The sequence below is a fragment of the Penaeus chinensis genome, chromosome 20, assembly GCF_019202785.1.
Source record: "Penaeus chinensis breed Huanghai No. 1 chromosome 20, ASM1920278v2, whole genome shotgun sequence".
In the NCBI taxonomy this organism is placed as follows: domain Eukaryota; kingdom Metazoa; phylum Arthropoda; class Malacostraca; order Decapoda; family Penaeidae; genus Penaeus; species Penaeus chinensis.
Window position 1 is genome coordinate 1999379 of NC_061838.1, and position 15000 is coordinate 2014378.

Genomic DNA, 15000 nt, shown 5'->3' on the forward strand with positions numbered 1-15000 from the left:
GTCAAGGAGGGCCTGTGCGAGACATTTGAGGACGTGTGGATGTTGAGGACGGACAGATTTACCAGGGACCAAGATGAAGACAACGACAGGGACGAGCAGCCACGAAGATGCATCAGGGACAGCACACACAAGAACGAAGTGTTTACAAGTCAAGAACCAGCCAGGGTGGGTCACCCCTGAGGCAAATATCAGATGCCTCGAGGACGAGGCGTGCGTAGGTAGCCGAGCAATATAAGTATGTATAAGTAGCTCCCACGTGGTGTACAGAAGCATGTATAAACGTGGCTTCACGCGGCCGGGGCTGTCATGCTGGCATGCCCACCGCAGGCGCCCCCACGTGCACGCCACCCACCAGTACTTAAGGCTCAGGATGACCCAGGTCAGCAGAGTCACTTCAGAGAGTTCCTGCCGACCGCTTGTCAGGTCAGGCTGGCTCCGGGCTGACGACCTAGCACTAAGCTTTACCCAGACTTGTATCGTGTGAATATCTGTGTTGCTTACACTTCTGAAATAAAGAGGTTAGGCCAACCATCCCTTTCACTACTCCTGCTAAACCATATGTTTAAGTCGTTCATAGAGAGCCTTTACAGTCCCTCATGGCGAGTCTCCAGGCAGGCCCTTGGCCCATCTCTAATTCCTCGCAACAGGTCTCGTCGAACTGGATTGTCTCGCAGAGAGACCTGATGGGCAGGGTCATCCACAGGGAAGCGAGCTAGGTGCCCATATATCCTGAGATGACGATCCCGGATTATGCAAGTAACAGGTCCCATGCCAGTCTCACGGTATAGCCACGACTTGTTACAAAAGACATCAAGACAAGACTCCAAGGTACTAGACAGCATCCAGGTTTCGCTTTTATAGAGGAAAACTTTCTGCATAGGTGACGGCATCTCCAAATGCTTTTGTTGATCGAGTTTATGGATCCTGCTTCCAGACCAATCTGTCTACTGACTTCCTGGTCTGACAGGCCGGAGATATGGACTACAATACTGAGGTATCCAATGCTCTCTGTGACTTCGATGTCCTCACCACAAGCATAGATCGTTTAAACAAGTTCCCCAAACAGGCCCCCAAAGTCCTGAATCTTGGTCTAGGCCCAAGGGCTTCACCTCATTGCTAAATGCATCAGGAGCCGCCACTATTGATTCCAGGGGCTCAGATAGGGTAGTAATATCATCGGCAGACGCTTTCTTGAGGTCGATTTAGGATCCAAGCAACCCACAACTGTACTCACGACAGCGCTCCAGAATTACTCGAAGCGCTAGGATACAGTCTATTGTGGGCTTTCCAGGAGTGAATCCAGACTGCTCCAGTCTCTGGTGCCATAGTAGGTGGTTACAGATCCGTTTCAGAAGAATGTGGGCGAAAATATTGCTTGGTGTACTGAGCAGAGTAATGCCACAGTAGTTGCTTCAGGGATGACCACACCCTCAACAGGTCAGGGGGAATGGAACCAGACTGCCAGATGGCAGTCAAGACTGTATGCAAGCTTTCCCACATTTCATCCTAACCTCATTTAGGGTAGGAGATTCCTCACTGGTAGATGAGTCCGGGACAGGTATTGTGATACCACTTGCATCCAAGTTAACTGTTGAAGGGTCTATGTGGTACAGCTGCTCCAAATACTTGGCCCAACGTTCATGAACCCCAACATGATCTGAGATGATCTGTCCATCCACTGAGCAGACTACAGTCATCTGTGAGGAGGGCTTAGAGTTCAGTTTTCTCAGGGCTTGGTAGGCAGGGCAAAGGTCATTTGCTAAGAAATGGCCTTCACTCTCCTCAGTAAGATGATGGACTGTTCCTTGTCCCTTCTCAGCAGTGTCCGAGCCCTACACACCAGAAGAGCGATGCAAGTCCTGATTGCCATTTAGCCAAGCCATGCTACACACTTCAGTGGCCTCCAATGTCTCCAGGGAGATGAAATTCTGCCTTGCTCTCGGGCGTACGCCAGTGGACTGCTTCGAGTGTTTCGTGCTTGAAGGACTCCTGCAGAGCAACTGGGTCTGTCAGGTTTTCAGGTACTGTGAATCGGTCAGAGACTGCCGTGGAGAATTCCTCCTCCCTCAATCTGTCCAAGTGTAACACTCTAGAGCGGCCTCTGGAGGGACAAGGAGTTTTGAAGTGGACATGTAGGGTAGCCACTACCAGCCTTTGGTCAGTGCCACAAAACTCAGTACTCTAGTAAACCCTACAATGCTGGAAGATCCTCCATGCTAACAAGAATGTGGTTGATCTCCTTGGCCACAGTGCCTGTATCGCTATACCATGTCTAGCGATGGTCCTCGCTGCTGTGATCAGCTCCCTAGCCATGGGGGCCGATAAACATCTCATAGCCAGCTCGGTCACAATAGGTAACCGCATTAAAGTCACTCAGAACAATGCAAATGTCTCGCCAGGGGAAATTGTCTGCCATGGATGTGAATTTAGTGTAGAACACTTCTTTTACATCGAGTTTGCAAACAACGGTAGTAGCACATACAGCGATAAGAGACACGAAGCCAAAAGCATGCTTCAGTCTCAGTGCCATTATACGGTCATCTCAACTCCAAAATGCATATATAAGTATATATGTGTATATATATGTGTGTGTGTGTCTATGTATATATAAATACATATATATATTTATATATATATATATATTGTGTATATATATGTGTGTGTGTGTCTATGTATATATAAATACATATATATATTTATATATATATATATATTGTGTATATATATGTATATATATATATATATTGTGTGTATATATATATTGTGTATATATGTATATATATATATATATATATATATATATATATATATATATATACATGTATAGGTATACTGATATACAGATATATATGTGTGTATGTTATAAAATATATATACATATACATACATATACACATATGTATATGTATATATCTATCTATATGTGTGTGTGTGTTTACATATATATATATATATATATATATATATATATATATATATATGTATATGTATGTATATCTTTTTATATATATTTATAAAACTACATGTGTGTTTGTGTGTGTGTATATATATACATGTGTACGTATATATACACATCATACAATATATACATACACATGAATATATATAATATATAAATATATGTATATACATATGTATAAACACACACACACAGTAGTATCACACGTAAACTCTGCATACTCTCCCCCCTCATTTTATCCTGTATTTATCAACGTGTCTGCTCGGCGCCTCACTGGGCTCAGACCCTCGCTCGCTGATCTCGTGTCCGGGACTTGGAGGCCTGTGGCGCCGGGAAGGGTTACTCGCGCAACATTTCCCAGCGCACAAGGAAGGAGTTCGAGGCGGTGTATCATTCGACCTTGATCCGCGTTTTCGTTATTGTTGGTGTTATTATTGTTGTTGTTAGTTTTTATTATTGTTTGTTGTTGCTGTTGTTGTTGTTATGACCATTGTTGTTGGTGTTATTATTATTGTAGTTATAATTATTTCCATAATTATTATTATTACATTATTATTTGTATCATTGTGTTCATTGTTATTGTGATTAATATACGTAATATTATTAGTAATAATACTCTTAGTATTATTATTATTGTCATCGTCACAATCATCATCATCGTCATCATTATTAATATCATTGTTATAATTACCATTTCCTTTATCAATATTATAATAATTATCACCATCATAATCAACATTATAATAGTTATCATTATTACCATTATTATCTTCATTATCATTCCCATCATCATCATTATGTATCGACGTCCTTCTCCGATCCATAATCCACGACGTCAATTTTCGGTCACTAACCCTCGAAGTCTTGTCCTCTTCCAGAATGGCCCTTATTGTTCAAGGAGGCTGGGCCCCCATGCAGGTAGCAGGGAAGGCACTGCGCTGGTTATGGCACAAGAACAAGCCCATTACCATAGCGGTGGTGGCTGTGGTGGGTGTGGTGAAGATCAGGCAGCATATGAAGAAGCAGGAGAGGAGGTGAGAAAGTGTATTCATGTTTTTTTTTTTTTTTTTTATGGGAGGGAATGGATTTTACGAGTTATGAGGCTGTGAGGCAGAGTGGGAAGAGTCGTTGGAATTATTACTTTGCATAAAATATGGCTTTTACATGAAGCAAGCGTGTTTATTATTCATTCAATTTACTGTTAAAAATGTGTGTATATATATCTCAAATGCTATTTCCAGAGAGAGAGAGAGAGAGAGAGAGAGAGAGAGAGAGAGAGAGAGAGAGAGAGAGAGAGAGAGAGAGAGAGAGAGAGAGAGATAAAGAGACAGAGAATGAAAGCGAGATATAGAGAGATATAGATAGGTAGATAGACAGATTAAAAAAAAAAAAAAATATTTGACAAATTTATTGAGACAAAAGCTTACATCTCAAAAGGATTGTGTGACTTAGGTTATCCTCACTTTCCTGGGTTACTCTATATCACTTGTTTCCTTGTTTCAAGAGAGGCTCCATCAGTCCTGTATCGCATCCTTATGTTCCTCCAACATTTCTCGAATGGTTGCCCATCCGTCTTGCACAATTTCCCATTTATTCAAGAGGCTTTCTTTCTCCTGATCTTTGCACTTTAGCAGGAGTGTCCTTAAGTCCGCAGAGGATGTTCCTCCCACTACACTTGCTGTTATATTCCTTTTCTTTCCTTGATTTTTATCTTACAGTGCACACTTTGTTCCTCTGCAAGACCACTAACTTTTCTATATTTCATTTCTACGTCTTGGTGGGGGGTCTGTGACAGCTTCCTCTCCGTCTCTGTTCCTCGGTTTCTCTGTCCATAATTTGTGCCAGCCTTTTTTCAATTACATCCATTCTCTGCTTCAGTGTATGCAGCATCCGGGTGATTGCCGATAATTCCTTCCCAGAAAAATCCGTATAATTACTCCACGGCACTTCCTTCATTTCCTTCACTTCCTTTCCTTCCTTCACTTCCTGCACCTGTCGGTCGTCCTGACGTTGATCGCTTCCCTTTGACGACGGCGCCACACGCGGTGGGCCTGCAGACAGGCATTTGGGATTGTTGTAGTAGTCTCCCTGTGCACCTCTGCCTGCGAGGTGGCCGGGCCTTTTTCTTTTCCCGCGATTCCTTGCTGGGGGAACCACCGAAATAAGCTTTGATTGTGGCCTTGCCCTGCATGCCAGAGACCCGGCATTGTGGGGGCCTCTGCAGTTGCAGCAACAAGGTTTGTGGCCCGGCAGATCCTGGAGTCATGTTTCTAATTACAGAACCTGCATCAAGCATGCTGCTGACAGGTCCAAGACTTGTGGCCCCATTCGCATGACTATCGGCTCCATGTATGGTGCCACCCTCCTGTACCCAGCTCCAGCGATGAATACCCTCTCTGGCACTTCCCCTTCAGGAGGGCAACGAGCTGACTCCGCTCCTCGCCCCTTGACGCGTGCCTCTTCACGCACACAAATCTGTCATCGTCCAACAGAAAGTCTGGGTCCAGTATGGTCGGGTATCGGAAAATTATCCCTTTAGTGAGTTTTTCCCCAGCCTTTGGGGCAGTCATCACTGTCCCCTTGTATCCCGGAGTCGCCAGGGTCTGTTCCTCTTCGCCCGCCCATGCTGTGAGATACGGCCTCCCTCTGCCTTCCTTCATAAGTGGCTCGAAATCACGATGGTCCCGGCCCAGTTCCATGAGCCACCTTAATTTTTCCAGGAACCTCACGGCGCAGTCCTGTGGGAATAGCAATCGTTTCCTGCCCTTTACATCGGTAACGTACTGATATTCTGCTTGGGTTCCCTCTTCGTTCTTCTTCCTCTTCTCCTCCCGATCGCATCCTGTAATAACAGGTTAGGGAGAACTTCTCACTTGCTGATGCCATTGTGATAGTGTGGGGGAATTCGTGATGGTACTTGTGTGTTGAGTTAAAGTTGTGACAGCTTTTAGTCTTTATTAGCACGGGATTATGGTATCTACAGTACAGAGGACAGACAAGGCAGAGGCGCCTAGGGAGGAGCGGCGTCATAAATGCTAAGTATTCATAAAACATAAAGACATTTGAATATCGATAATGAGAGTGATAACATACTTAATGATTCCGTATAAGCATTTTCTAACGAACATTTTGAGTATAAGCAAGGCTTTAGAATAACAGCATGGGAATTGTTTACGAGCAATAAGGGTTGAATTAACGTGTTCTAAGGTCACTTCGTCATTGTCACGGCTGTAGACCTGTTGGAGTCGGCTGAGGATAGTGGAGTTACTGTAAGATAAAAAAAAACATCAGGTGGCTTTTCTGGTATGTGAGGCGAGAGATCCATTCTCATAGTCACTCATGTCCACACTTCCTTCTTTTCTTCCCCTCTTATGGGATCCATTTGCAATATGTCCTTGCGTAGTGAAACTTTTATCCTCCATTTCTACGTCGGAAAGGGGGGGGACCCCGATATGACAATTTTAGCCATGCTGACACCTGGGAGGAGCTGACCAATTGCTGGAAGGAACCTCTCCCACTCCCTGTCCGGGGGCGGGTAATCACAGGATTCAGGATATCTGTCACGACTGAGGACAGCGCTAAAACACGTCCTACTTCTACGAGAGATATATCACGACTGAGAGAGAGGGGGGGGGGGAGGAGAGAGACCTTACATATGTGTATGTTTGCGTGGGATAGAGAGAGACAGTGTATGTGAGAGGTAGGACGTGTGTGTGTGTGTGTGTGTGTGTGTGTGTGTGTGTGTGTGTGTGTGTGTGTGTGTGTGTGTGTGTGTGTGAGAGAGAGAGAGAGAGAGAGAGAGAGAGAGGGAGAGAGAGAGAGAGAGAGAGAGAGAGAGAGAGAGAGAGAGAGAGAGAGAGAGAGAGAGAGAGAGAGAGAGAGAGAATGAGTGAGTGAGTGTGTGTGTGTGGAAGAAAATGCTGAGAGAGCATTTTTGAAAGAATTTTGTTAAATTACTGGAAGTACATTATCTGCGCGTGATAACAAGGAACACCGATGCTTCAATAACAATTAACATTAAAGGAATATTCTTATTAGATTTAGACTTGCTTAAATTTGTTTTTTTTTATATATCATAGTTTTATGTATTCTATCTAAGCTTCACATTTTTTTTATTTACTTTTCAGGAGGAAATGGAACGAGGCAGGAAAAGATGTAGTGGTCCTACACATGTTTAACCGCGGATACACATGCCCGAGTCTTTCACCTTTTGTTGTTAAATTAGAAACATATCTGAGGATGGCAGATATTCCCTACCAGGTAAAGAAGCAAATGAAAGATTGGTTTACTTTTATATCTAAAGAATGTTATTCCTTTATTTTTTATTATCATTTCTTTTCTAAATGATAAGGTTATTTCTGGATGTTATCAAGTATCACGTAATGGATGAAGTCAGGAATTGTAGATTTTTATAATTATTATATTTCTGTTTTTTATATTTATATTTGTTATATGATTATATTTGTATTTATTTTATTTATATTTATTCTATTTTTGGGTATATTTCGTTTCTTATGTTGATGTCCACGAGTGATGTTCATTATTTTGTGAGTCATCTTAAAACTTTCGGTCAAATAATGCTAATATTTACACATGGATTATATGAATATCTCAGAGAGTATGTTTGCATTTCCTGCTGTGTGTTGTTTTTAGATTGATTACACTAACATTTCCAAACGGATTGCATAGCCATTCCCAGGCTGAGCATGTTAAAATTCAAAGACAAATGCAGTTGATATAATTTGACAAATAAATGAATACAGTATTTTCAGACAGATTTTCTTAGACAGTTAGACATTTATACCATAGCTCTTTTTCGAATCACATAAATATATTTAAACTGATCACATTATTAGGTGATAAATATCAAAACTAATTCACGTAATTTCCAGATTCACCACGAAGGAATAGAATCAAACTGATTGCATTATCAGGTCCAGTCTGATTGGTATTCATACTTCGTAACGTTCAGATTTTATTCCCTGCGCACTTGATTTTTTTTTTTTTTTCCCATGAGGGAATATCTCTGCTGAGAAATTCAGACATATTATTAGGTCCAGTCTGATGATTATTCAAACTCCTTGGATATATTCAAACTAACCACATCATTAGGCTCAGTCTGATAGATATTCAAACTTGACATCTGTAGGTTCAGTCTGATAGATAATCACAGTAACCACTTTAGATTCAATCGGATAGATATTCACACTGACATCTTTAGGTTCAGTCTGATAGATGTTCACACTAACCAGATCATTAGGCTCAGTCTGATAGATATTCAAACTGACATCTTTAGATTCAATCTGATAGATATTCAAACTAACATCTTAAGGTTCAGTCTGATAGATATTCACACTAACCAGATCATTAGGCTCAGTCTGATAGATATTCAAACTGACATCTTTAGATTCAATCTGTAGATATTCACACTGACATCTTTAGGTTCAGTCTGATAGATATTCACACTAACCAGATCATTAGGCTCAGTCTGATAGATATTCAAACTGACATCTTTAGATTCAATCTGATAGATATTCAAACTAACATCTTAAGGTTCAGTCTGATAGATATTCACACTAACCAGATCATTAGGCTCAGTCTGATAGATATTCAAACTGACATCTTTAGGTTCAATCTGATAGATATTCAAACTAACATCTTAAGGTTCAGTCTGATAGATATTCACACTAACCAGATCATTAGGCTCAGTCTGATAGATATTCAAACTGACATCTTTAGGTTCAATCTGATAGATATTCACACTAACCACTTTAGATTCAATCGGATAGATATTCACACTGACATCTTTAGGTTCAGTTTGATAGATATTCAACCTCCCTCCAGTCCAGATTTTATGCTCCGCGCGCTTGAATATTTCCAGATTGACCACGACGAGCCCATGGGTGTGAAGGGGAAATCGCCGTGGATAACACTGAATGGCGAAGACATGGCAGACTCACAGCTGATCATGGAGTACTTGGGGCCGAAGTATAGGAAGGATTTGACTTCTCACTTGACGCCCGAGGAGAAGGCCGTGGCTCACTCACTGCAGATCATGATTGATGAATATTTTCTGTGGTATGGTTCGTGTGTTTGGTTCGCTCTTGTGTTTATTTGTGTGTGTGTTTGTGAGTGTGTGTGTGTTTGTTTGTTTGTGTGTGTGTTTGTTTGTTTGTTTGTTTGTGTGTGTGTGTGTTTGTGTGTGTGTGTGTGTGTGTGAGAGAGAGAGAGAGAGAGAGAGAGAGAGAGAGAGTGTGTGTTTGTTTGTTTGTGTGTGTGTGTGTGTGTGTGAGCGTGTGTTTCGCCTCGCCTCTCTTCCTTCATTAATTGCAAATATAAAGTTTTAATGAACCATTTGCAATTATATATAATAAAAAAACGTTAACCATAATATTTCTCACAAATTGACATGTAGAAAAGGGGATGGAACAGAATCTGCCATTGCGTTTAGCCAGTGAGGATCGGCTGTGAGATATCAGATTTAGCTAGATATATAATTATTTGTATTATCCAGTAGTATTATAATACAAATAAAAATTCCCTTCATTTGTTTGTGATAATCAAGTGCTCCATGCCATATACAGCCTTTAGAATACACAGGAGAAAAAGTCGATTTCATTTTTTTAGGTTCATTATGCTAAACGTAAGTGGTGTTACCTGTCTTACATGCCTCTTGGCGTTAATTTATGAAATAACCCTCCCCTTTTCCAGGCCGTATATCAAGTGAGATATTTTGCAAATACCTCCCTCAAAATGGATCCAATGCCAGTGTGCTGATATTAATTTGCTTTTAACTCTTCGCAGGTGTCTTATCGTATGGCGTTATGTTCAAGAGCGTGGTCGTCCGTTGGCCAATAGCATGAAATTGCCAGTGGGCAGCCGCTTTATGATTTCCTTTTTTGTCAAGAAGGTGACTGAAGCGACCCGTCTGCAGGGCATTGGGCGCCATAGCTTCCAGGAAGTGGAGGCGATGGGCAGAAAGTGTCTCCAGTCGCTCTCCACTTATCTCGGTAAGGTGCCAGGGCCGGTTGATCCGTGTAAGGACTTTGGTTTCTGTGTCTTATGGGTGAGCCGTGTTCTTGTTGACAGGTATGGATGAGAATGGATATTTTCACTGTGCGAGATATGTATTTCATCGGTTTCGATTGTTTCTGACGAAGATATAATCAAAACCGGTTACATACATCTCTTGAATTGTGAAAATATTAATTTTCATTTATGCCTTTTCTACATAAGTCTTATAGGTCCAGTGTTCTATTATATATCATACTGAGCATGAAGGTCTACTGTCAGAGTGTTTTGATTTCATCACTCGTAAAGGTCCTGCATCTTACTGTTCATATTGAGAACTTATGTCAGTCCATTATGGCAATGTTGAGGTTTATGATTCATGAAGACCCACGGTCTTACTGTTCGTTACAATAAATACTGCAACGTCTGTCTATAACTTCCAAAGGATAAAGGTCATTACTTCCAGTAGCTATGTACGTCTTGTGTCACGATATTTGTGTTGGTAGCCCTTGAAGGCAGTAACTCGTGTAGATCCAGTGTTATGGTGTTTGTAGTACCTCCTCATACCGTTTATCATATTATCATGTAAAGATCCTAATGCCTGTATTAATAACAGCCTAATAGTTGATGCCATACTGATTCTTTTTAAAAACTCATAAAGATCCATTCATTTGTCTAGAAATTCGCAATAATTTTGATTATCGTGCAAGTCTAGTACTGCCGTTTCCTATATAAAAAAAACTCAATAAACACTGTAAATACTTTAAGAATGAATGCTAATTGTGTCGCTGCATACCATTGTTAGTAGTTTCTTTATTCTCCATTTTCTTCCTAATCACAGGACAAAAGCCTTATTTGATGGGTGACAAACCAACTGAGGTTGACTGCTCAGCCTTTGGAATGCTGGCGCAGGTTGTGTGGTGTTCCCCGAACTCTGGCTACCTGAGGATGCTGGAAAGTAAGTCTAATCTTATTTTTTTTTTTCATATTTAACGTATTTTTTCATCTCTTTCTCTCCTTGAATAGTGGAAAAGCAACTTGATATATATATGTAAAATAGATAAGTAAACGATAGAAAAATAGACATCGACATAAAGAATTTGTAAAGACACATAATCCATAATTTGAAACATGAATCTTAGGATGGCAGCATTTTTTTTAGTATTATTAGGTGAGTGGTATTTATATGAAAGAAGGGAAGAGAAGTTACCCATGAGTAATATTTTTTAAAAGTAAACAATATGAAACCAGTTAAAACTAGGGAACAACATTTTTACAGTATAAACAAATGTTATAACTTTTTTTTTGTTGTATCCTCTCTCATAGTAAGCATCATTACGCCAATAGAATTTTGCATGATGGAGCAGCTGGCAGACCTGTAAACAAACCACTAACCACTGCATAGCATTCTCAAAAACGGAAACGCGTATTTGACATTTTTAATCTTGAACTTTTCAGCTGACTTCAAGAACCTCTATGATTACTGTCAGCGCATGAAAGAGAAGTTCTACCCCGACTGGGACAAGTGTCTCGAGAAACGCAGGTAGTAGAAAAAAAGAAAAGAAAAATAGTAATAATAATCTTAGTGGAATGCTGTGAATAATGGTCAACTGTGTCCCTATTTTTTGTGTGATACCATTGTATTTTTTTAAGTGTAATTTGATCACATTAAAATATGAATGAATTTGTATTGTGTTAATTATAAATCTACCTTATAACTATATTGTTCTTTTGTAAGACAAGCCCTTTTTTCTTAGAGTTCTAACCTAATGATACATATACTATATTCACATAATACAAGAAAATTCTACAGACAGAAATATAACAATTTGAAAGAAATAATTCAATAATCAAACTTCAAAATCTACGGCTGTAGCGAAAGGCTCCAGCTGCGTTATAGGTAAAACGTGGCAGCGTTTGTGGCATAAGCGACAAGGCCTCGCGGATCAGCCCCAATACAGCGAGCAATACGGGCGTTCGTCAGAATTACCTTGTTTGCTTAGACACACAGCATCTCGGGTTTCAATTACTCTATTATTTGTCCTCTTAAATCATATATCTTATTTTATGTCTATGTCTCTGTAATTCTGCCAGATGAAGGATGGAATTAAGGAAACGAATAATCGTAGGTAGTGGATCCCGATTATAATATTATAAATACAAAACATTAACAAGAAATATGAAACACAAACAAGAAATATAAAACATCACATTAAAAGTATCAACAAGAACAAACAAACATAGCAGCAGCGGTCAGTATACGGCACAGTCACCGGGGCACATAGATAAACGTTCTAAAACTCCACAGGTGAGCACAGTAGGGTCACGAAGCGGCACTATACATAACCTGACAGTGGTGGCGATGTGGTGCGGTTTTTGGAGATAGCGCCTCCGCGCCAGGACGAAAGCTGCGTGGAGCCGACCTGGAAGAGCTCCAGTCGTCGCTACCTGCTGTCTGCCCCTACTTCTGCTCCTACTTCTGCTCTTGCTCTTACTGCTACTTCTGCATTTGCTCCTGCTCTTACTCCTGCTCTTACTACGACTCTTGCTCCTGCTCTTGCTTTTGCTCCCACTCCTGCTGTGGCTCCTACTCCTGCTGCCACACCCACTTCGGCTCCCACTCTTGCTCTGCTCCTGCTTCTGCTCCTGCTGCGGCTGGAGCTCTTGCGTGTGCTCTGCCTGCTGCGGGTTTTGTCACTTCCACTCTCACTGCCACTCTCGCTTCCACTGCCTGATTCCTCGTCTGAGTCTCTGATGGTATGCTTGGCACGTTCGAGGCGCTTGGCTTTGTCTATTTCAGTGTCCGACTCTTCCTCATCTGAGGAGTAGATAGGGGCACGGTCATTCTGCTTGTTCTTGAACTTGTTCCTCATACGCATCAGGCTCCAGGTAGTTTGCCGTCAGGCCTCGGCTCGAAGCTTTCTCCCTCACTCGACGCTGCTTGTCCTCTCTCCTCATGGAAGCCTTGAGTCTGTCCTCATCTCTCCTTAAGCTCTCGATGTGACTGCTCTCAGTAGACAGCACTTTGGCACCCACAGTCTTCTGCGTCCGGTCAGCCAGAGACAGTGTGAGCTTACGATAAGTGAAGGTCTCAGTGGAGTGCGGTCGGAAGGTCAGCTTCGTACGGAACACAGCCTGGCCCTGCAGACCAGTGCCCTGACGGATGAACAAGTGGTTGTGGTCGCCCTGCAGAGGCTGCTTGTATACATCGAAATCCTCAGCTCCAAGATGAAGGGACATGGAGCCATCTGACCATCCGACAAGTTTGGCATTGCTTTCCTTGACTGCATTGCCCTCCTTGTCAAAGACCGTCCTCCATCGGATAGTGTTCTCCACCTTAAGCTTGAGCCTGCCCTGCCCTCCTCATCAAGCGTCTCCTCATCAAATGGCCTTGTCTCCACTGACAAGAAGTTGGGCAGCTTGACAAAATGGATGTCACGCCCAAGGTTGGTGTTGATTTTGGGGATCTCAGCCTCAATTCTCGTCTCTAGTGAAGGCCCTTCATCTTCCTTCTCCTCATCATCTGGTACAATAAGCCTTGTTGAGCCAGGAATCCTGGAGCGTGACCTTGACCTGGAGCGAGAACGTCTGTCTTTGTCCTTCTTGCGTTCCTCTTCATCCTCACTGATGTCATCTGCATCTCCAAACAAGTCCTCGGCACCCAGGTCTTCATCATCTTATGACTTCCTCTTCTTGGCCTCATCTTCAGACTCATGATCGCTCATAAGGGCGCGCTTCCTCTTCCTTCCAATTTCAACATCACTATCTTCATCTGAGCCTCTATTAAGAGAGAGAGAGAGAGGAAGAGGGAGAGGGAGAGAGAGAGAGAGGGAGAAAAAGAGAGACTGCTCACTTGCCGCACAAACGCCCTCCTCAGCATGCTCTTCCAAGGAAGAACATAAGAACATACTGCATAATGTGTAAAAAAAAAAAATCGATTGATGAACTTAGAGAGAATGAGGTATTACACAAGCTCATACAGGAGAATATGTATTGTTGCATTTAGTATTTCCATTATTATTATTATTATCATTATTATTATTATTATTATTATTATCATTATTTTCATGCATTAGAATATCTTAATTTAGCTTTTTTGTGTCTATTAATGTACCGATATATGTTCATATCTATATCTAGGTGTGTGTGTGTGAGTCTGCAATTGCGTTTGCACCTGTGTATCAGTGCTCATGCCCTCCACCTCTTCTTTTTATTTTCCTTCATTCCTTCCCTCCCTCTTCTTCCCCTTCTCCTCCCCTCTCCCTATCCCCCATCTCTCCCGTCCTATCCTCCTTTACTATCTCACTTCCTCCTCTCCCTCCCCATCTTTACCCTATTCTATTCCTTCCTTTTCCCAATATTCTTCTACTCCATTTCCTTCCATCATCGCCTTTCCTTCTCCCTATTCCTCCCCACCCCATCCTTCCCTCTCCAGGCCTCTCCTCTCCCTATTTTTCCCCTATCCTTCCCCCTCATTATCTCTCCCCCTCTATCCTCTCCCATTCTTCCGCCTCTCCTTGCCTATCTCTTATCCATCCTTACTCTTCCTCCTCCTTCTACCTCCCCTTCATCTCTCTCCCTTCTGTCTACTCCTCTGCTATATTCTCTCTTTCCCTCCCCTCTCTTATCTCCCTCTTCTCCACTCTTATCCTCACTTTGCCTCTTCCTCTTTACCCATCTCTGCTTCCCCACACCATTCCTTTCCTAATATTTCCCTTTCCCCTGTTTCTTACTCTCTCTTCCCTCCCCTTCACTCTTCCCCCATCTCTCTCTTCTTCCTCCCCACATCCCTCTTCGCCCTATCTCCATCCACCTCTCCTCTATCTCTTCCTATCCCTAACCCATCCATTCCATGTCTCTCCGGAGGGATGATAACAGCATGATAATTCCTAATCGGCAACTGCCCACGCGAGCAAGCAGAGATGCCTTCAAGCAAATAATTGGGAAGATCTGGTTCAAGCCCTGTATCATATACATGCATAGATTAAAATATATACATGTACATATCTAAAAAAAAGAAGATGTAGTTG

At 41.9% G+C, this 15000-nt stretch overlaps 2 protein-coding genes across 4 annotated transcripts in view; one reads left to right on the forward strand and one right to left on the reverse strand.

Moving 5' to 3' along the window:
* The window catches only part of LOC125036123 (failed axon connections homolog), a 19432-nt gene extending 7778 nt beyond the window's left edge, over positions 1 to 11654 (forward strand). For all 3 annotated transcript variants that reach the window (XM_047628544.1, XM_047628545.1, XM_047628546.1), the window contains exons 2-7: positions 3838 to 3993; positions 7087 to 7219; positions 8841 to 9037; positions 9764 to 9969; positions 10812 to 10928; positions 11429 to 11654. In XM_047628544.1, coding sequence (XP_047484500.1) covers positions 3838 to 3993; positions 7087 to 7219; positions 8841 to 9037; positions 9764 to 9969; positions 10812 to 10928; positions 11429 to 11517 — 898 coding nt within the window. In that variant the 3' untranslated portion in view covers positions 11518 to 11654. The remainder of the gene's footprint in view (positions 1 to 3837; positions 3994 to 7086; positions 7220 to 8840; positions 9038 to 9763; positions 9970 to 10811; positions 10929 to 11428) is intronic.
* A 760-nt stretch (positions 11655 to 12414) lies between these two features.
* Positions 12415 to 14719, reverse strand: LOC125035777 (RNA polymerase-associated protein LEO1-like; the record flags this gene model as incomplete). Its single annotated transcript, XM_047627989.1, is given in 4 exon segments — positions 12415 to 12847; positions 12849 to 13323; positions 13326 to 13646; positions 14704 to 14719. Coding segments are annotated over 4 exon segments (1245 nt in total), but the record flags the coding sequence as incomplete, so codon positions are not given.
* Between the last annotated feature and the right edge of the window lie 281 nt (positions 14720 to 15000).